General features: G+C 56.6%; 3 protein-coding genes across 5 annotated transcripts; 2 read left to right on the top strand and 1 right to left on the bottom strand.

The window, feature by feature from the left end:
• The first annotated feature begins 80 nt into the window (after nt 1-80).
• Nucleotides 81-6,215, top strand: DXO (decapping exoribonuclease). 2 transcript variants are annotated; one of them, XM_052649806.1, is made up of 8 exons: nt 81-296; nt 527-888; nt 1,051-1,286; nt 1,373-1,592; nt 1,715-1,850; nt 1,983-2,077; nt 2,163-2,249; nt 5,166-6,215. In XM_052649806.1, the coding sequence occupies exons 2-8, from the start codon at nt 533-535 to the stop codon at nt 5,221-5,223; spliced, it is 1,188 nt and encodes a 395-aa protein (XP_052505766.1). In that variant the 5' UTR covers nt 81-296; nt 527-532; the 3' UTR covers nt 5,224-6,215. The 2 variants fall into 2 exon arrangements, with proteins under 2 accessions (XP_052505766.1, XP_052505765.1); XM_052649805.1 differs by lacking the exon at nt 5,166-6,215 and having other exon boundaries at nt 2,163-2,364.
• Nucleotides 2,432-12,455, bottom strand: SKIC2 (SKI2 subunit of superkiller complex). Its single transcript, XM_052649804.1, has 28 exons — nt 12,391-12,455; nt 12,210-12,313; nt 11,359-11,468; nt 11,142-11,259; nt 10,935-11,049; nt 10,757-10,831; nt 10,417-10,470; nt 10,125-10,315; nt 9,829-9,957; nt 9,491-9,636; nt 8,967-9,113; nt 8,750-8,834; nt 8,453-8,559; nt 7,976-8,122; nt 7,804-7,900; nt 7,406-7,618; nt 7,217-7,327; nt 5,694-5,924; nt 5,194-5,331; nt 4,905-5,042; nt 4,665-4,769; nt 4,195-4,342; nt 3,987-4,113; nt 3,647-3,857; nt 3,384-3,494; nt 3,090-3,308; nt 2,770-2,910; nt 2,432-2,674 (listed from the first exon to the last, which is right to left on the bottom strand). The coding sequence occupies exons 1-28, from the start codon at nt 12,410-12,412 to the stop codon at nt 2,474-2,476; spliced, it is 3,741 nt and encodes a 1,246-aa protein (XP_052505764.1). The 5' UTR covers nt 12,413-12,455; the 3' UTR covers nt 2,432-2,473.
• Nucleotides 12,456-12,568: 113 nt separating this feature from the next.
• Nucleotides 12,569-18,469, top strand: NELFE (negative elongation factor complex member E). Of its 2 annotated transcripts, XM_052647792.1 has the most exons (11): nt 12,569-12,692; nt 13,128-13,210; nt 14,541-14,610; nt 14,701-14,846; nt 15,322-15,396; nt 15,518-15,555; nt 15,741-16,042; nt 16,167-16,311; nt 16,462-16,516; nt 16,765-16,867; nt 18,164-18,469. In XM_052647792.1, exons 2-11 carry the CDS (start codon nt 13,136-13,138, stop codon nt 18,259-18,261), a joined length of 1,107 nt encoding a protein of 368 aa, XP_052503752.1. In that variant the 5' UTR covers nt 12,569-12,692; nt 13,128-13,135; the 3' UTR covers nt 18,262-18,469. The 2 variants fall into 2 exon arrangements, with proteins under 2 accessions (XP_052503752.1, XP_052503751.1); XM_052647791.1 differs by lacking the exon at nt 16,462-16,516.
• Nucleotides 18,470-18,471: the final 2 nt, after the last annotated feature.

The following is an 18,471-nucleotide window of genomic DNA, read 5'->3' as shown; positions in this document are numbered from 1 at the left end:
CGCCATCCTCATTGGCCGAAGTCCCACGTCCGCTGCTGATTGGCTTCCTCTGAGAACGTTCACATCCGGGGACGCCTGGGCGCTGCGGAGGGGCGCGGGCGGCCACGCTGGGATCTCCCTCCCGGTGTAAAGCGCACAGCCCCCTCCCGCCACCTAGGAGTTAGGCCGCCTCTGTCGCTGAATGATTGCGTCATCGAGAGCGGAGAAAACTGCCCTCGCATCCCTTTGACATATGATGTACTTGCCATGACGTCATAGCCCTGAGAAGGTGGAAGTCGAGGTTGGCAGGATTTGAGGTAACCAGATCCTTAACCTGAGCCCAACCATCCTTCCTAACCACTCTGGGTTTGGAGCTACTGGGGTTGGGGGTATATAGGTCAAGGGAAAAGGTAGCATGCGCACCTGGTGGGGTTGTTTGAGGACACGGAGCTTGCATGTTTCAAGGCCAGACTCGCTTAGTCCTGACTCGAAGTCCCTCTTCTCCAGCCCTTCTTTTTAAAAGGGGAACTTCCTTGTCCCCTCGCAGGACCTCATGGAGTCCAGAGGGACCAAGAGAGAAGCTGGAGAGATAGAGGTCGCTGAGCCTCGGAACAAGCTCCCCCGCCCAGCACCCTCCCTGCCCACGCACCCTGCCCTCTACTCTGGGCCCTTTCCTTTCTACCGGCGCCCTTCCGAATTGGGCTGCTTCTCCCTGGATGCACAGCGCCAGTACCATGGAGATGCTCGCGCTTTGCGGTACTACAGCCCACCTCCCACCAATGGTCAAAGCCCCAACTTTGACCTCAGAGACGGATACCCTGATCGATACCAGCCTCGGGACGAAGAGGTCCAAGAGAGGTTGGACCACCTGCTACGCTGGCTCCTGGCGCACCGAGGCCAGCTAGAGGGGTGAGCAAACCATAACACACAGTAGCCCTAGAGACCTGCACTCACCCTCTAAAATTGGGAGAGCCAAAGCTGGAGTAAGTCCTTACCTTACCCTATTCTTTGGAGAAGCCGTCTGCACTGTTGCAGGTGTCAGACCTTCAGCCCCTAACTCCTCCTCCTCAGGGGTCCAGGCTGGCTGGCAGGGGCCATAGTGACGTGGCGGGGGCACCTGACAAAACTGCTGACGACACCATATGAGCGGCAGGAAGGCTGGCAGCTGGCAGCCTCCCGCTTCCAGGGAACGCTCTACTTGAGTGAGGTAGAGACGCCAGCTGCTCGGGTTCAGAGGCTCACCCGGCCACCGCTGCTCCGGGAGCTTATGTACATGGGGTACAAATTTGAGCAGTACATGTGTGCAGGTGAGAGTTGCCCTGATTCTGCCCCCTCCCCTATCCCCAGAGATTGAGAGCCCCCAGCCCTTGCTGCTGTTTCTCTCCTTGTGCAGACAAACCCGGAGTCTCCCCAGATCCCTCTGGGGAGGTTAACACCAACGTAGCCTTCTGCTCTGTGCTACGCAGCCGCCTGGGAAACCACCCTCTTCTCTTTTCCGGGGAGGTGGACTGCACAGACCCCCAGGCCCCATCCACACAGCCCCCCACCTGCTATGTAGAGCTCAAGACCTCCAAGGAGATGCACAGCCCTGGCCAATGGAAGAGCTTCTACAGGTTCAGGACAGGGGTGGACAGGATGAGAACCTTGGATGAAAAGCTTGGAAAAGAGATTTGGGGAAGGAGGAGGCTGGAGGGTGGAGGAGGGGTCCCACTGACCCCCTTGCCTTTCCTGACAGACACAAGCTCCTGAAATGGTGGGCTCAGTCGTTCCTGCCAGGCGTCCCAAATGTTGTCGCTGGCTTCCGTAACCCGGAGGGTTTTGTCTGTTCCCTGAAGACCTTTCCTACCATGGAGATGTTTGAATATGTCAGGGTAAGGCAATGAGTTCCCACCTGCATCCCCCTGCACCAACACCACAGGTCCATTGTCCAGGGACCTGCAGCCCACCTTCCCCTTCTCCCACCCTCACCACCGGCCTTCTGCCTCCTCCTGGGCTTTCTCCAGAATGACCGTGACGGCTGGAACCCCTCCGTGTGCATGAACTTCTGCGCTGCCTTCCTTAGTTTCGCCCAGAACACAGTGGTTGAGGATGACCCCAGGTGAGGCATTCAGCTCTGCCCCTCCCCACTGGGGCCCAGAAACTCGGCCTCCAGCCCTCATTTCAGGACTCTATCTGCCCCCCAGGCTCGTCTACCTCTTCTCCTGGGAGCCTGGCGGCCCTGTCACAGTGTCTGAACACCGAGATGCACCCCACGCCTTCCTGCCTCCATGGTACGTGGAAGCTGTGACCCAGGACCTCCCGTCACCGCCCAAGACACCCTCCCCCAAGGATTGATGCTTCACAGGGGCTGGTCCTATTTCTGTGTGCACAGATAAAGGCATATTTCCAGGTAGCTCTCCCTGCTGTGTCTTTTGAGCCGAGTCATTCCTGCCCAACACCTCAGGTTCACACAGGGGCTTTGCAGTTTTATTGTTACATTGTAGCCAGGGGCCAGTCACTGGGTGTAGAGACTGGCAGCAAAGACGATATCCCTCCGTAACAGGGTGGCTGCCGTCTCCATCTTGGCACCTAGCACAGGTTCGCCCACCAGGCGGGCCGCCCCCCGAAGCGAGCGACACATCTCGGCCAGGCGTTGGATGCAGCGGACCACCAGGCCCTCAGGAGTCCCTGAGAGCCCTGCCAACTCAGAGAAGGGCTGTGGGGGAAGCGGGGTGGGGAATGAATACGGTGGGCCAGGACAGCCTCTCCCCAGCTGGCTGTCCACAAAGGCCCCAAACCCCAGCTACTCACCATGCCCCGGGCCCACTCGTACACAACCTCAACCAGCCCAAAATTCAGCTCCCCGACAAATTCCTCCACAGTCTGGTTCAAACCACAGGCCGCCTGGACCTCACCAATCCGCTTGGCCACAGTCCGGACCCGTTCCACCCCCTGCAGATGGAGAGGAAAGGTTCTAAGCCCTGCCTGCCTGCTCCAGGAAGGAGGCCGGGATGAAAGGAGAAACCATTCCAATTCTTAGGGACACTCGGAGGGCACCTGGGGAACATGTAGGGACGTACTGGGAATGCCATGGCCAAGGAAGGGAGGGGTCCTGGCTGTCATCCCCATACCTGTTTGAGGGTGCTGGGAAGCTGATCGCCAGGGTCCCCGGGGCTCTGGCAGACCAGGCCGGAGAGCAGGGCAGCGATCTCCTCAGGCCGCAGGGTGCTCAGTGCGTTGTCGAACATGAGCTCGGTGAGGAGCAGCTCATGGCTGCTCATAGCACAAGCCACCCGCCCGGCCAGCTTCACTGTGCCCGCCTCGTCCACATACCCCAGAGTTCGGAGCACCTGCAAGGATGGCGGGTGTTGGGAGCCGGCAGAAGGCTTCCCCGCCAGCCCCCCAGCCCAGCCCTGCCCCCCCACCTCTACTCGCTGGTGGTACTCGGGGAGCAGCAGCAGCGACTGGTCCGACAGCAGGAAGCGCAGCCGCTCCATCTCCTTCTGGATCTGCATCCGCTCCCGCAGCTTCAGATACTGCGAGGAGCCAAGGGCAAGGGCTTGTGAGCCTCCTCCCTGACCTCAGCAGGGGAGCTGAGGACCAAGGCTGGGACGCGGGCGGCCAGTCTGCAGGGGATGAGAGGGAAAGCCGTCCCTCCCAACTGGGAAGCTCACATCCAGGGACCAACCTGGGCAGGGAAACGGGGACTATGCACACACTGAGCCCCCCGGATCAGCTCCTCCAGCTTCCGGGCCCGGAGGCCCCCCTCGACCACAGACACATCCTTGAGTTGCAGGTCATTGACAGGGTCCAGGGTGGGCGGTCCCGTGGGGTGCGCCTGAGCCAGTCGTAGCAGTTCCTGGACAGCAGTGGTCACGGCCGCAGAGGGCGGATCCTTCCTGAGGACGGAGCTGGGCTTAGACCTGGGGCAGGGGCTTCTCTTCCTGTGGAACCCCCTAGGACTAAGGGAGCCTCCCTGACCACACCTCCCCACCACCCCCACATGGTCCCTCCCCAGCATCTCTGACTTGAACTTTGGTTGCTGCCGCTTGCTAAAGTCCTCCAAGATCTTGTCCCCATTCAGCCGGAGCACCTTGGTGGTGATGGCGGCCACGTCTCCTGGCTGGAGCTTGGCCACAGTGTGGTCACAGGGCCCTGAGAAGAGGGGAGAGCAGGGTCAGACCGGGCACCTCAGCCGTGCTGTTGGCAAGAGCCCGGGCACCCGTCCACTCTCACCTTCAGGCAGGAACAGCTTGAATCCCACGAGGTCGTCTGGGTAGGGCACGTCTGGGGAGGCTGGCCCCCTCTCCCGCGGGTCCTCAGACACGGGCTTGTCACACAAGACCAGGGCTGTGAATACTCTGCTGGTGGAGTTCGAAGAGACCTAGAGGACGTGGGGAGGCCAGGACGGGGCACTGTGAGGAGTGGACATCCAAGAAGAGACCAGATGCCCCAGTTCAGGCAGGGAGCATGGGGCGGCCATACAGACTGCTAACCAAGTCAAGCAACTGGAGCAGACTTCGGGGGCAGGGCTCGGGGGGAGGACAAGGAGACGAGCATGAAGTGCTGGGGATGGGAGGAAAGGAGGGCTCGAGGGAAAAATGAGAGCACTGCTGAGGACAACTGGCTCCTCGCCAAGTGGGGAAGATGGAGACGGGGCTGGCTGCTCCCTCCGGCCTTGGAGTCCAGATTCCCACCGCCCTCACCTGAAGGATCACACCCAGTGCGTTGTGATGCTCCTGATTCTTCACAACCACCACCCTTCCCGCTGAGAGAGATTTCAGCCCATTCACAGACTCTATGATGCGGTGCTAAAGAGTAGGGACGAGAAGAAAGGGGATAAGAAGTGTCACAGAGATGCTGGGACAAGGTTCAGGTGTACCCAGGCCGCCCCAGTCTCTTCCTCCCCGTGCATCACCCCGCCCCCAACACTCACAGGCGCTCACCTGGATCTGGCTCCGGGTCTCAGTCAGTTCCTCCCCCCAGCTGTAATACTCAGGCAGGTCGATGAGCTGGCCAGTCACCTCGGGCTCTTCCAAAGCCCCCAGCTTCTTGGTCAGGTCAGCCAGAGCCTGTTCATGGGCCTGGGAGAAACCAGGGTGGGTGTGAACTCAAGAGTCTCCGGGCCAGCTCTCTCCACTTTCACCCATTGACTTCCAGAGGCCCGCCTGGTCCTCACCTGGCTTCCCTTGTCCCATATCCTGCAGGGCAACCTGGGCACACCCACCTCCTCACCTTGCTGTCCTTGCGAGATGGAAACTCTGAGAAGCTCCTCTTCATCATGTCCTCCACCCTGAGAGCATCCACCCGCAGCAGGTTGAGGATCATGGTGTACGTGAGGCGGAACTGGGACTGCAGCTGAGATGGCTTCCCCTGGGCCAGGCCAGAGACGCCAGTGAGACTCGGGGGTTGGGGGGAAACCCACTGCCCAGCTGCTCTGCTCCAAGCAGCTATAGTCCCAGCCCTGCAACCTCGGGGCCCTAGACAAACTGCCTGCTCACCTCTGCAAAGCAAGGGAGCGAGACTAAATAAACAGACTCTCCAAGGTCCCACCTAGCTCCATATTCACAGTGAAAAGACAAGAGAAGACGAGATCCACCCTCATCCTCAGATTGGCTTGCTCCTCCCCTGGCTGCTCCCAGACCAAAGGAGAGGAGAGAGAGAGGAGAGGGGAGGAGAGTGGGCACCGAGGATGCAGAGGGGCCCAGAGCTGGCCTCGAGGTGCCCCGGCTCACCATCATCATGCGGTGCAGGTCCGCCATCTCGGGCACGCGGCCCTTGCAGAGCAGGATGACCGTGCCCGTGGGGTCCAGGCCCCTCCGGCCCGCCCGGCCCGCCATCTGCACATACTCCCCAGGGAGTAGGTCCCGGAAGGTGGAGCCATCGTGCTTTCGCATGGAATCAAATACCACCGTCCGGGCCGGCATATTTACACCCATGGCGAAGGTCTCCGTGGCAAACAAGACCTGGGATGGGGAGGGGAAGAGAGGATCAGCTAAGGGGCTAAACACAGCTGTGGCGCAGCCCTGGCCAAGCCCACCCCACTTCGTAGTCAAGGCTAAGGCACTAGACAATAGTCCCAGATGGTTAACACACGAGATCTCATCTGACTCTCAAGGCAAATCTACAGAGTAGGTACTGTTGTTTTATTTATTTAACTACCTATTTCTTTCCTTTCACCCCCACAGCCCACTCCCGTCTCCCCTCTGTCAATCTTTAATGTGTATCTTTTCATGTGAATGTGTTTTATAAAATGTGTTGGGTGTGTAATACAATTTGAAGGAAAGGCGACACGTATCTCCTGTTTTCTTTTCTTCCATGTAGTATTTTCACCATCCATCCGTGTTCCTGTGATTATATCTAATCCGTTGCTTCCAGCCTGCCACAGAACACCTTGCAGGGTGCATGGCACACAGCTGCCTACCTGCTCTCCCAGGGAAGGGTCCTGGTGCCACCCACACTCTGCCACGAGACAGCAGCCCCCAGAGGAAGAGCAGATGTGTTCCCTCATCGACCGGGGTGAGAATTTCATTGTGATTTGCACCCAGGAGCGGGATTTAGGGACAAAGAGTAGGCACAGACTTGTCTTTGCCACAAGAGCTCCAGGTACACTTCAGACTGGCCACACCTGTGCAAGGGTTCCTGTAATCCTGTAATCTCCTACGTCTCGGGCAACACTTGGCATTGCCTACTTTCCTAAATTTTACCAGTTTTAATTACTGTAAAGTCCTGTCAAGTCCTATCTTGTATTTCAGTTTGCATTTTCCTGATTACTAATGACCTCCGTGAGTTTGCTAGCTTTTTAGTTTTCTCTTCTGAATACTGCCTGTTCATACCTTGTGCGCACGTGTGCTAAGTCACTTCAGTCATGTCCAACGATAGCCCGCCAGGTTCCTCAGTCCATGGGATTCTCCGGGTAAGAATACTGGAGTGGGTTGCCATGCCCTCCTCCAAGGTATCTTCCCAACCCAGGGCTCAAACCTGTGTCTCCTGTGGCTCCTGCACTGCACACGGATTCTTTACCGCTGAGCCACTGGGAAAGCCCCCATTCATACTTTATGTAACTCCATTTCAAAACGTGAAACTTACAGTTCAGGGAGGTTAAGTAATTTGCCCAGGGTCACATAGCGAGTTAACAGTGGGCAGCCTGGATCCAGAGCCCAAGTTCTCAGCCGCTGCACTGGGCTGCCCACTGCCCCCGCCCCCGTGAGCAGGTGACGAATGCTCTGGGGAGTCCCTCTCCCACCAGCACAAGCACCTTGACCAGGCCGCGGCTGAAGAGCATCTCCACAATCTCCTTGAGGATGGGCAGGATGCCGCTGTGGTGCACACCCAGGCCGCGGTGCAGGAGCTCCGACATGTGCAGAACCTGTGGGGGCCGAGGCCCAGGGTCAGGGACGGGGCGGTGAACACCCGATCCCCACCGTCTCCAAGCCCCCCTCCCCACCTGGGGCAGCTGGCGGTCAGAGCCGCGGAGACGGGCAAGGCAGCGCTGCAGGAAGAGGTGAATCTCACTCTTCTCTGAACTCGTCGTCAGGTCGAGGGAGGTGAGGCCCGAGGCCTGCTCGTCACAGCGGCCCCGGGAGAAGGTGAACACCACCACTGGCAGCTGTGCACGGGTGCGGAGGGAGGCCAGGAGGGACAGGTACACACCACGGTCCTGAGGAAGCAGGGAGAAGGGAGTGGAGATGGAGTCCCTGAACCAATGGGGGCCAAAGTGGGGGGATGTGAAGCAGAGTCAAATTGGGCAGTGCTCAAAACTCCACTCCAAACCCTGGGAGGACGAGGGAAGAAAAGACTCAGGAGAAAGAAGGGGTGGCAGGTACAAAGCCAGCCAGTTCTCACCTGGGCAGGTCCCCCCTGATGCGTGGGCTGCTTGGCCCCAAAGGTCTGGGCATGCTTGCTCATCCGCTCCTTCTTGGCCTCCACAGCCGCATAGTACCTGGGGCAGGGCAGGGTGGCCATCAGTCACCCCCAGTTGGGCCCAGCCCTGTCTCTCCCCATATCCCAGGCTTACCCCTTTGTGTGGAAGGCGCCGCGGGAGTCCAGCAACAGGAAGAGCTCCCCCTGGGTCTTGGGGCTGTTCCCCGTGAAGAGATAGTGCTCCAGGGGCACTGGGCGCGCGACGGTGCTGATCACATAGATCTGGCGACGCTTCAGCCGCCTGAGCAGGGGAGGATGACAGAAGGTCAGGGCTGGGAGCGTGGGAAGGAGCCCACGTGCCCGCCGTCTTCCCCACCCTGGTCTCGCCCTGGTTTTGTGGGAGCCGGACTGGAAGACTGTCCCCGTCACCCCGTCTCTCAACACGCAAAGTGATCTCGGCCCAGGTGGGATCCCACAACCTCCCAGGCTGGACATGTTCCCCAGCCGCACCCCTTTCTCCTCCCCACCCCCAAGGCCTGACCACTCCCTCACTGGGACAGTCTACACCCCCACCCCAATTGAGGAATGCTACGGCCCCCTTCACTCAAGCACCCCAGGACACATGTCTTACCCGATCCAGTCAGCAAACTCAAGGGCGTTGGGGACAGTAGCACTCAGAAGGATGATGGAAACGTGGTCAGGCAGCATGATGAGAACCTCCTCCCACACGACCCCGCGCTGCACACAGGAAGGGAGGACAAGTCGCCAGCAGCTCGGAGGGGGCTGCCCTTCTGCCCAGGGAAGTGGCACGAGGTTCCATAAGAAGGGACAAAGAAGGCAGTGCAGTTCCCACGGCATGTGGAGCAGCGGAGCTGCTGAACCTACCCCACAGGAGGACTGCCAGGACCTGGGGACCCTGTCCCCTTACCTCAGCGTCGTTGATATAGTGAACCTCATCAAAGATGACCCACTCCAGGTCCCGGATGACGTCCGAGCCACTGTACAGCATGGAGCTGGAGGAGAAAGGCCCCAGGCTGACTCCCCAGCGGCTCCTGTCTCCACCCTTACCTCAGCCAGAGTGCTCTCCAAAGCGGCCTCACTTCCCTGACCAAAAACCCGCCCCATGCTGAATGCCCGCCTCTCACCGAAGGATCTCCGTTGTCATAATGAGGCATGAGGCTTCCGGGTGCAGCTGCACGTCCCCAGTGAGCAGCCCCACGTCCCCAAACGTGTTTCGGAAGTCCCGGAACTTCTGGTTGCTCAGAGCCTTGATGGGCGAGGTATAGATGGTGCTGGGAGGAGGGCACGAAGTCAGCCAGGCCCTCCACACAGGCTCCTTGTCAGCACCTCCTCTCCCACCCTGACCCTTGCCAGCAGCACGCTGCAGAGCTCAGGCGCCTCCCCCACCCCCGCTTCTTCACCCAAACTCCCCTCACATTCCCCTTCACGGAATTACTCTGGAAAAATCCCATTCCCCAACCCCTTCCCCAATGAATGCCGCTCATTTTTCTCTCCCTACATCTTCTTGTTTCCCTCTGAAACCCTGCCTCAGTTTCTCCCCGAACCTCTCATCGAAAGGATGAGGCGGGGAGGTGGAGAAGAGAAGAGACACAGAAAGGTCGCAGGAGAGAACCGGGCTGGGGAGGGGAGTCTGGGGAGGGGCCTGTACCGCGTCATGTGTTTCTGGGCAAGCGCGATGGCGTATTCAGCCACAACCGTCTTCCCCGCGGATGTGTGAGCCGCGACGAAGACGGAGTCGTGCCGCTCCAAGTGCAGGATGGCCTGTTTCTGAAACACATCTGGCTCAAACGCCCACTGTGGGAGAGAGAAACAGATGGGGGTGCAGAAGGCACAGGGGTCTTCCTGCCTCCACCTCATGGGGCCTCCAGGGCAGGGGAAGACGGCCAAGACCTCTGTCCACTGAAGGCACCTGGCCTCCGGTGGGGAGAGGAGACAAGGGAGTGGGCTGGAGGAGGTGAGGGAGACCTGAGGCCTGGGCCACGCTACCTGGAAGGCTGGCTGGGGAATGAGGCGGTAGAAATCACCAACAGGGGAGGTGACATCCACAGGAACGGCCCACTGCTCCTGAGGTGGGGGCTTGGGAGGTTCTGGGGGGGCTACAGCTGTGGCCGCTTCCTGAAGAAGGAGAGGGGTGTAGGCATGATAAACATACAGCCAGAAAGCTCTCTGTTACCACCCCTCCCAGAAGATGCTCCAGTCTTCCCCAGGGAACCAACCAGGCCAGCCCACTCTGTCTGGAACAAGGCCCTTCTTTCCTGCCTCAACTGCCCAGAACCACCAACCTTCAACACTAGGTCCTCCAAGCTGCTTGCTCGGGCCAGAGGAACACTGCCAGGAGAGGCTGAAACAGTGTCCTGTCTGGGACCGCCAGGCTGTCCCACTGCCTCACTCTCATCCTCGTCGCCCCCACCCAAATCCAAGGGCTCCAGCAGATGGCTGAGGCTGAGCAACCCAGCAGCTGGAGCTGGGTGATCTAGGAGCAAGGCAAAAATGGAGACCTGGTCGTGTCCACCTCTGTTCTGAAGAAGAAGGGCACCGTTTCCCCTACGGCCCCATCTCAAAACTAAAACTCACCCTTTGGTGCGAAGTCCACACCTTTCTTGAAGCCAGGTGGAACAGTAAGGAGGTCTGGAGGACAGGGACAGAGAGAATCAGGGCTCTTGCACACCGCCGTACAAGTCATACATTACATTAACCTGTAGGATGTTGTTCACAGCGTCCACGCTGTAGTTGTAGTTTTGTGACAGTCTTCCAACAGATGACAGTAAAGGTTGTTACGGAAGAGGTACCTTTTCCTAATTTGCTCAAGGGAACGGAAGAGCTAGCAAGGACCCAGTGACAGGACTTGGCCCCTCTTCCTCAGGCCCCAGGCGCAGAGCCCTACCTCCCACGGTCCCTTCTGGCACCATCTCACCTTTCTCAAAGTCTGTCTCCTCCTCAGCCTCCTCTCGGGTGCTCAGATCTGTTATAGTGGGCTCATCCATCCCACCTGGGGAGAGGTTGGACAAATAGGATTCATAGGCTGGCAGTGACATGAGAGAGGTGGAGACTAAGGGCTCCCTCCCCTCCCATCCCATTTCCACAAGCATCACCTGGCCAGAAAGGGTACTGGGTTGGATTCCCCCACAGGGACTGGGAGATGGGTGCTGGCGGCCGGCGAAGAGACAAGGAGGTTGTGGACGACAGGTCTGTATTCTCTAGCAGGACCTGAGGCAAGAGAACAGAGCGCCAGTGAGGCTGAGCTTGCCTCTGACCCCACCTTCTCCTAACTCTGCTTCTGGTGACCCACGACTACTTACCTCCTTGTAGCCTAGTATCTGGCCTGTGGTTGGGTGTCTTTGGGCCTGTAGGTCGGAGGGGACTGGGGCCCCCAGCGTGGCCAGCAGAGACCAGGGATCCATCTTCCTCTGCCATTTCCTGGACAGAAGCAAAGCAACGTTCAGGTCTTCTTTCTCCTCTGTCCCAGCTTCCTTCAGGGACCCACCTGCCAAGCCCAGGCCCTTCTAGACCCCTCACCGGGCTGAGTGCTCCACACCATGCAGAGGCAGCCAGGTGGGAGATGACAAGAACAACTGCTCTGCTTCCTGCTGCAGATCTGGGGCACAGGGAGGGAGGCCGTGGGGAAGCTGGAACAAAGGCACGAGGTAAGGGAAGAGAGTAAGACGCAAAAGAGAAGGTGATGCGACTTGTATTTAGATCAGATACGATAGACGTCCCAGACTAGGACAATCAGGCTGAAGCACTATTTTCCAAAGGCTGTTCTGTTTTACAGAACAAACGGTCTGCAACCAAATTACCTAGGGTTCTGATTAACAATACAGATTTTGGATTTCTGAATCTATGGACCTAAGAACTAGGATTTTTCAAAAGCTCCCCCATCAATTGTGTGTGTGTGTGTGTGCGTGCGCGCACTCAGTTGTGTTCGAACCCACGGATTATGGCCCGCCAGGCTCCTCTGTCCGTGAGATTTTCCACTAATCATCAGGCACACTGATATTCGAGAATTTCTAGTTTTAGGAAAATGGGGTCCCAGGCCTAAGGATGAAGAGCCAGGTGGTGTTCAAAGGCTAGCATCTCAGTCACCAAGAGCCCTGGTGCTTGGAGACAGAACAGGACTCCAGGGAGAAAACAGCAGTTTGAAAGAGCAGTTCTCAGAACTAAAGTTTCCCCGGGGTTCCCTGCTCTATCGTCTTATGGGCTCTGACCCACTGCAGGTCCATTGGGTTGGAGTCTGTCCAGCACCAGTCTAGGCTCGGATGACAAGTATCCAGAGACAGGACAGCCGAGTCAGCTTACATCCTACTGGGAGGAGGGTGAAGGAGGTTTTAAGCTCAACAGGGTGAAGGTTAGGGTGAATCGGCACTCACGGTGCTCTCTGGAGCCCCAGGCACATTCAGCAACTCCCAGCGCCCCGTGCATCCCAGCTCTACGGCCCGAAGGGGCAGGTCCAGGGGATCTGGGGGAGGTAGCACTACGGAGGAAAGGTCACAGGTCAGGAGTTAAGGGTCATTCGCTGTCTCCTCCGTCTTTCCACCCCCTCCCCCTCACCGAGTCGCTCCGTCTCCATCATCCTGGAGCCACGGCAGCAGCCGGGAAGCCGGGAAACGTAAGGAGGAGCCGGAACCTGCGGAAGTAGAAGCGACTTCCGGCACAAATGGGCCTAGGGGCGGGATAAGAGCTACTTAGGGGCTGACCCAAACTGGTGGGAGGCCGGGCGGAAGTGTGTGCGGCGCGGGCCGCCTTGGTTACCGCGTTCTCCGCCCCTCGCTACGTCATCGCTCTGAGCCCGGGATCCGCTGCCCGCGCGGGCGCCGCCCGAGACCGTGGGGCCCCGGTTGCCGCCCCCTCAGGTAAGGCCGTCTCCTCAGCCTTCGCCCCCCTTTTTCCGAGCTCCTTCTGTCTTCTTGCCCCTTTCGTTGCTCTGAGAGCGCTGCGCGGGTTCCACTGCTTCCTCTGCTTTTCGGACCCCGCAATTCCATACCAACTCCAGCGAGATAGGGGGGTCTGGTGCCATCGTCTTGGCGACGGAGCGGGTATTTATCGCTTCCTGGGCCACATGGTGCCCCAAGGCGCTGGTATCCGTGATTCCTGAAGACAGAAGGGAATGCTGGTTGATCCCGACGAGCTGGGCTTTGGACGGCAGCCTGGTTAAGCAAGGGGTAGGGAGAGGCAGAAGATAGGAGTAGGCAGGCCTGAAGGGGGGGGATCGGGAGCAGTGTGGACGGCGTGTGAACTCTGGGCGGTGACAGTGGAGAAAGATGTCTTGGGCCCTGCCCCCGAACCAGGAGCCACCATGTTGGTGATACCCCCCGGACTGAGCGAGGAGGAGGAGGCTCTGCAGAAGAAATTCAACAAACTCAAGAAAAAGGTGAGGGAGTGTGTGTGGGCATGGCCCAAACTTTCAAAGACTCTACACTGAGAACACCTGGGGTGAGTGTGAGGGGATGGGGGGTGGGGATTCCTCTAGCTAATACCTGGACGCCTGTCATCTCTCAGTGTAACTTCAGAGATGGACTTTCCCAAGTGTGTACTTTCTTTTCTCTCTTTTCTGTGTGGTCTGCCATGGAGTTGTCTTCCTTTCCCATGGCTTTTAGTACCACCTAAGAACTGGCGATCCCAAGCTTGGTTTTTCCAATGCCGTCTACTGTCTTACTGATAACAACTGAAGCTGTCCTCTTGTCTGTACTGAACTTGGTCTTCCAAATAGGACTGTCTGCATTCACTTCTTCGATTTGTTTGAGATGAATATCTCACCTCTGTCTCCTGCACCATTTGTGTAGCCAAACGTTTGCCAAGTCTTCATTTTTCTTTTAAAGTAATTTCTTCTGTTTTCTTTTTCCTATGTATTCCCTAGATCAGGTCTTTCCTGATGCTCACTTTGACTGTTGTAATGGGCTCTCAGCAAGTTTCTTTTCTTGGACAGACTTTTTCACTCCTGTTAAAACGGTGCATTGAAAACACTAAACACTGCCCTTCTTTTTTCAAAACACAGTGGTTTCGCATTGCCTATAAAAAGCTTTAATCTGGCCTTTCTTCCTATAGAACTATTCCTTGGTCCCAAAGCATGTATTCTCAAAACCTTCTTATCTCTGCATCTCTGCCACCCTGTTTTCTTTGTCTAAAACGCCTTTTCCTCTCAGCCTGCGTTATGTAGATCCTACTCAGGGCCCGGTTTAATAACCATTTGCATCAGAAAAATCTTACTTGCTTTCAGCTCCATTCTGCACTTATCAGTCTTGACAATTCAGTCTGGTCATCTTCTTTCTCAGCCTGTGAGCTCAAGAGGAGGATCTGTGTTTCTTCTGCAAATCTGTTTCAAAGCATTGGTGTGTTCTTATTAAACACGTAAGGGTAGATGGATGAAGCCCCTAAGAAGGCATGGAGGCTTATACTAAACTGCAGTGTGTATCCAGGGACCATGGTCTGTGGTTGAGTTCCTTGTTTTCAACTTGAAAAATACGAGACTCTGCAAAGCCTCTGGATACTATGGTTTAGACAGAGTAGGTGTGGCTGGTGTATGTGATCTGAGGGACTATATGTGAGAGGCAAGACAGCTGCAGTGTACCACCCCAGGGGTACCATTTGCATTATTTTCTCTCAGAAAGGCATCCCCGGAGTGATGCGCCCAAGGGCCTTGGGAGAAGACCTGGCCAGGGATTGGCCCTCATCAGTCCCTCTCTTCTCACTCTTGTTCCCAGAAAAAGGCATTGCTGGCTCTGAAGAAGCAAAGTAGCAGCAGCACAGCCAGCCAAGGCGGCGTCAAACGCTGTGAGTGACGGGGGAGGCGGGGACAGGCTGGAAGTAAGCACACCGGCTGACCTCTGACCAGCACAATAACTCTTTCCCTTGCCGCTTCAGCACTGTCAGAGCAGCCTGTGGTGGACACAGCCACGGCAACAGAGCAGGCAAAGCAGCTGGTGAAGTCAGGAGCCATCAGTGCCATCAAGGCCGAGACCAAAAACTCAGGCTTCAAGCGTTCTCGGACCCTAGAGGGGAAGTTAAAGGTGAGCACAGGCAGAAAGATTGTTCAAGGGATCCTTCACGTCAGAGGGCATCCTTCCAAGTTGGAATGAAGGTAGGTGTAGGGGGAAAGTAATGCCAGTTCAGTCATGGACAAGTTGCGGTGCCATTCTGAGCTTCAGGCTTGTTATCTACAAAATGAAGAAACGAGACGCCTCCCAGATGCTCCTCCGTCTTATGTATTCTGTGACTCTGATCCGTCACGGAATAGATCTGTTGGATTGTGTTCTCTAAGGAGTTGCAAAGGTGCGAAGGTCATTAGGTTCAAGATGTTTTTAGTAAACTAAATGCTTCAAGTGTGTACTGAGTGTTTTATGTAAAATAACATGTAGTCAAGTGAGAAACTAACAAAAAGATAGACCAGGGGAGCCAAGAGGAGGCTGAGGGAAGGGGAGCCTCCCACCCCCAATAGGCAGCCCCCTGATCCCTCACTGAGGTAGGTCTCTCCCACCTTCCCAGGACCCTGAGAAGGGGCCGGTCCCCACTTTCCAACCGTTCCAGAGGAGCGTATCTGCTGACGACGACCTGCAGGAGGTAATGGTTTCCAGTTTCCTGTCTCTGAGGAGCAGGCGATTGAGAAAAACGAGAAACCCACATATTGGAGGCCGTATGCCAGCCACTCAGACTCGTCCTAACTGTTCTTGGTCTCTTTCAGTCGTCCAGACGTCCACAGAGGAAATCTCTGTATGAGAGGTTAGAGAAAGGTCGGGGTCCCAGTTGGTGGGGTGTGGGGGGCGCGAGAGGCTTGCCCGGGTCCTTAGGAGGTTTGGAACTGAAGTAGGACGAGCTGGGGCTGCAGAGGGGGTGTTGAGTGTGCATGGGACCCAGGAAGATGAGGTAAAAGCCCCCTTTGATCCTCACTGTCTGCTGCTCGCCAGCTTTGTATCTTCCAGTGATCGGCTTCGGGAACTGGGGCCAGATGGGGAAGAGGCAGAGGGCCCAGGGGCTGGCGATGGCCCCCCTCGAAGCTTCGACTGGGGCTATGAAGAACGTGGTGGTACCCGTTCCTCAGCCTCCCCTCCCCGAAGCCGCAGCCGAGACCGCAGTCGTGAACAGAACCGAGACAGAGACCGAGATCGGGATCGAGAGCGAGACCGGGAGCGGGACCGGGACCGGGAGCGGGACCGGGACCGAGATCGAGACCGGGACAGGGAGCGCGACCGAGAGGGCCCTTTCCGCAGTGAGTGATCTTGGCTATTGGGAAGTGACTTCAGATACGGTGTGGGTGGGTCCTACTAAAGGGTACTCTAAAGTGGAGGATGAGCTAGGCCTATGTCTCATGACTGGATTCCTGTGTTCCATAGGGTCAGACTCGTTCCCTGAACGCCGGGCCCCTCGGAAGGGAAACACTCTGTATGTGTATGGCGAAGACATGACACCCACCCTCCTCCGTGGGGCCTTCTCTCCCTTTGGAAACATCATTGACCTCTCCATGGACCCACCCAGAAAGTAAGGACCACAGTGGGTTGTCCTAGGAGGACCTGGGGTGTGAGACCTGAGGGAGGAAGCTAGCCTGTCTCCACAGCCTGAAACACTGGGTTTGCCTGGGTCCCGAGGAGCCCGTAGGCCCTCTACTGACCCTGTGTTTTCTCATCTCAGCTGTGCCTTCGTCACCTATGAAAAGATGGAGTCAGCAGATCAGGCCGTTGCTGAGGTTGGGACTTCCCAGATCTGTTCTTCCCATCCCTCCTGACATCCTCATATTTTCTCTGTAAAATACTGGGAGCCAGGAGGAAATCATTTCCTCTTGACAAAGAAAGTATTTCCCTATTCATGCAGGAAACCTTATATTCTCAAGTCCCTACTTAGTCTATTTTTAGGATGACAGCTCCTAGAAACCCTCCTTTGGTTTGTCTGTAATGTTTGCCCCCATCCTCTGCCCACTCCCCTCTTCTGCCCCAGCTCAACGGGACCCAAGTGGAGTCTGTACAGCTCAAAGTCAGCATTGCCCGAAAACAGCCCATGCTGGATGCCGCCACGGGCAAATCTGTCTGGGGCTCCCTGGGTAAGAAGGGGATTCTTCCTTTCTCGTGTCTGTTCCCCACAGCTCACCCTGTTTTGTTCTCCTGCCTGTCCCTGGGTGCCCTAGAGGGGCTAGAGATCTGGTTTTGTGTGGCAACTACGGGGATTAGAAGGAGAATCCTCAGGCCTTCTATCAGTTAGAAGCAGGAGGAGAGAAAAGTATTGGAAACCATTTCCAAGGCATTGATTGGAACAAGGAAGAAAGTGAGAGTGAGTCAGGTTGGCGAAGAAGGTGAGCACCTCATGTGGCCTTATTCATTTTGAGATGGAATATAGTTGGTTTCATAAAATAGGCCTTTGAAGTTAGGAATCAGGAGCACAGGTGTTCGATAAGGACTGAAAATGTAGACGGGAGTCACCTGTATCGTAGGGCTGCTGCAGAAAGACACTATAGTGTTGCAGGGGAGACTGAATGCAGAGGAGAAATGAGCCAGTTCTGGACTTAAAGAGTGAATAGTCAGGAACTGCGGGAGGAAGCTGGCTGTGCTCCTTACGCTGCATACAGCCCCAGCCCTCCTGACATGTTAGGCTGAGGTTGAGGGTGCAACGTAGGAGACGAAGGAGAGGTCAGAGAGCCAGGAGCAGGACCCGAGGGGCCTGGATCATTGCAGCCGAAGGATACAGGCTTTGAGAAGGCGGAAGTGATCCACAGCATCGAGATGAAAGCTCCAAGACAATGGGAGCTTGCATGGGGGTTCCCTCTAGCCCCAGAGTGGCAGGAATCCTTGGGAATGGGGTATAGGGAGGGAAAAAGGGGAAGGGACAGCTCCAGGGAGAATGTGAGGACCAGAGTTACACTGGAATGAATTCTCCTGATGGAATGAATAACCCGTTTCACCTGAAGTAGATTTTCATGTAAAGGAGTAGGCACAAGGGAGTTCGGAGCCAGGGTAACCCGTTATACTAAAGAAGGAACCAGGAAGGACCAGCATGTTAGTAAAGGGCTGTGGAGATTTTCTAATTTTTGGCGTACTGACTGGAAGTAGGTGGTTAACGTTATTCACATGTGTCACGAATAACATTTGGGTTATTTCTGAGGACAAAACGCTCATTACAGTGTTCGCGTGTGCCATGATAACTGCCCACTCTTTACTGGGGCCATGGATTGGTAGCCACAGGCTTAAGGGGGCTAAAGGTAGAGAAGCCATCCTGGCCACCAGAGGGCAGCATGGAAACTGGGCATCCAAAGGCCAGAGGCTAGAGCTGAGGTGGCCAAACTCTGGGCCTCAGGTCTGGTCAGTGCTCTCAGACCTTAACGGGACTTCTCCCCCCTCCCCAGCTGTCCAGAATAGCCCTAAGGGCTGCCACCGGGACAAGAGGACTCAGATTGTCTACAGCGACGACGTCTACAAGGAGACCCTTGTGGACGGCTTCTAGGGGACGGAGCTGGATTCCGTGTGCCTCATCTGCCCCAACGCTGGTCTCCGTAAAACACTGAGGTGGAAGCTCACGCGTCTCCCTCAGCCTCTGGTTTTTCAGCACTTGGGATTGGGGTTGAGCCTTTGGAAACGGCTGTTAGATGTGATCTCAGTTGTAACCACATGGCTGGTGCACGCTGCCCACTCCTTTACCCCAAAAGGATCTTGA

The sequence above is a fragment of the Budorcas taxicolor genome, chromosome 11 (genome assembly GCF_023091745.1).
Source record: "Budorcas taxicolor isolate Tak-1 chromosome 11, Takin1.1, whole genome shotgun sequence".
NCBI lineage: Eukaryota > Metazoa > Chordata > Mammalia > Artiodactyla > Bovidae > Budorcas > Budorcas taxicolor.
Note: the sequence above shows the minus strand (reverse complement) of the source record. Positions and strands in the feature narration are given on the sequence as shown.

Excerpts from the sequence above, each read along its gene's own strand:
- DXO (XM_052649805.1), top strand. The coding sequence starts at position 533 with ATGGAGTCCAGAGGGACCAAGAGAGAAGCTGGAGAGATAGAGGTCGCT. Across the intron at positions 1,593-1,714 it reads CAATGGAAGAGCTTCTACAG|ACACAAGCTCCTGAAATGGT; the intron begins GTTCAGGACAGG and ends CTTTCCTGACAG. Across the intron at positions 2,078-2,162 it reads GTGGTTGAGGATGACCCCAG|GCTCGTCTACCTCTTCTCCT; the intron begins GTGAGGCATTCA and ends TCTGCCCCCCAG.
- NELFE (XM_052647791.1), top strand. The coding sequence starts at position 13,136 with ATGTTGGTGATACCCCCCGGACTGAGCGAGGAGGAGGAGGCTCTGCAG. Across the intron at positions 13,211-14,540 it reads TCAACAAACTCAAGAAAAAG|AAAAAGGCATTGCTGGCTCT; the intron begins GTGAGGGAGTGT and ends TCTTGTTCCCAG. Across the intron at positions 16,043-16,166 it reads CCGAGAGGGCCCTTTCCGCA|GGTCAGACTCGTTCCCTGAA; the intron begins GTGAGTGATCTT and ends TGTGTTCCATAG.
- SKIC2 (XM_052649804.1), bottom strand. The coding sequence starts at position 12,412 with ATGATGGAGACGGAGCGACTCG. Across the intron at positions 12,314-12,390 it reads GATGGAGACGGAGCGACTCG|TGCTACCTCCCCCAGATCCC; the intron begins GTGAGGGGGAGG and ends TTTCCTCCGTAG. Across the intron at positions 9,114-9,490 it reads GCCCAGAAACACATGACGCG|CACCATCTATACCTCGCCCA; the intron begins GTACAGGCCCCT and ends CCCTCCTCCCAG.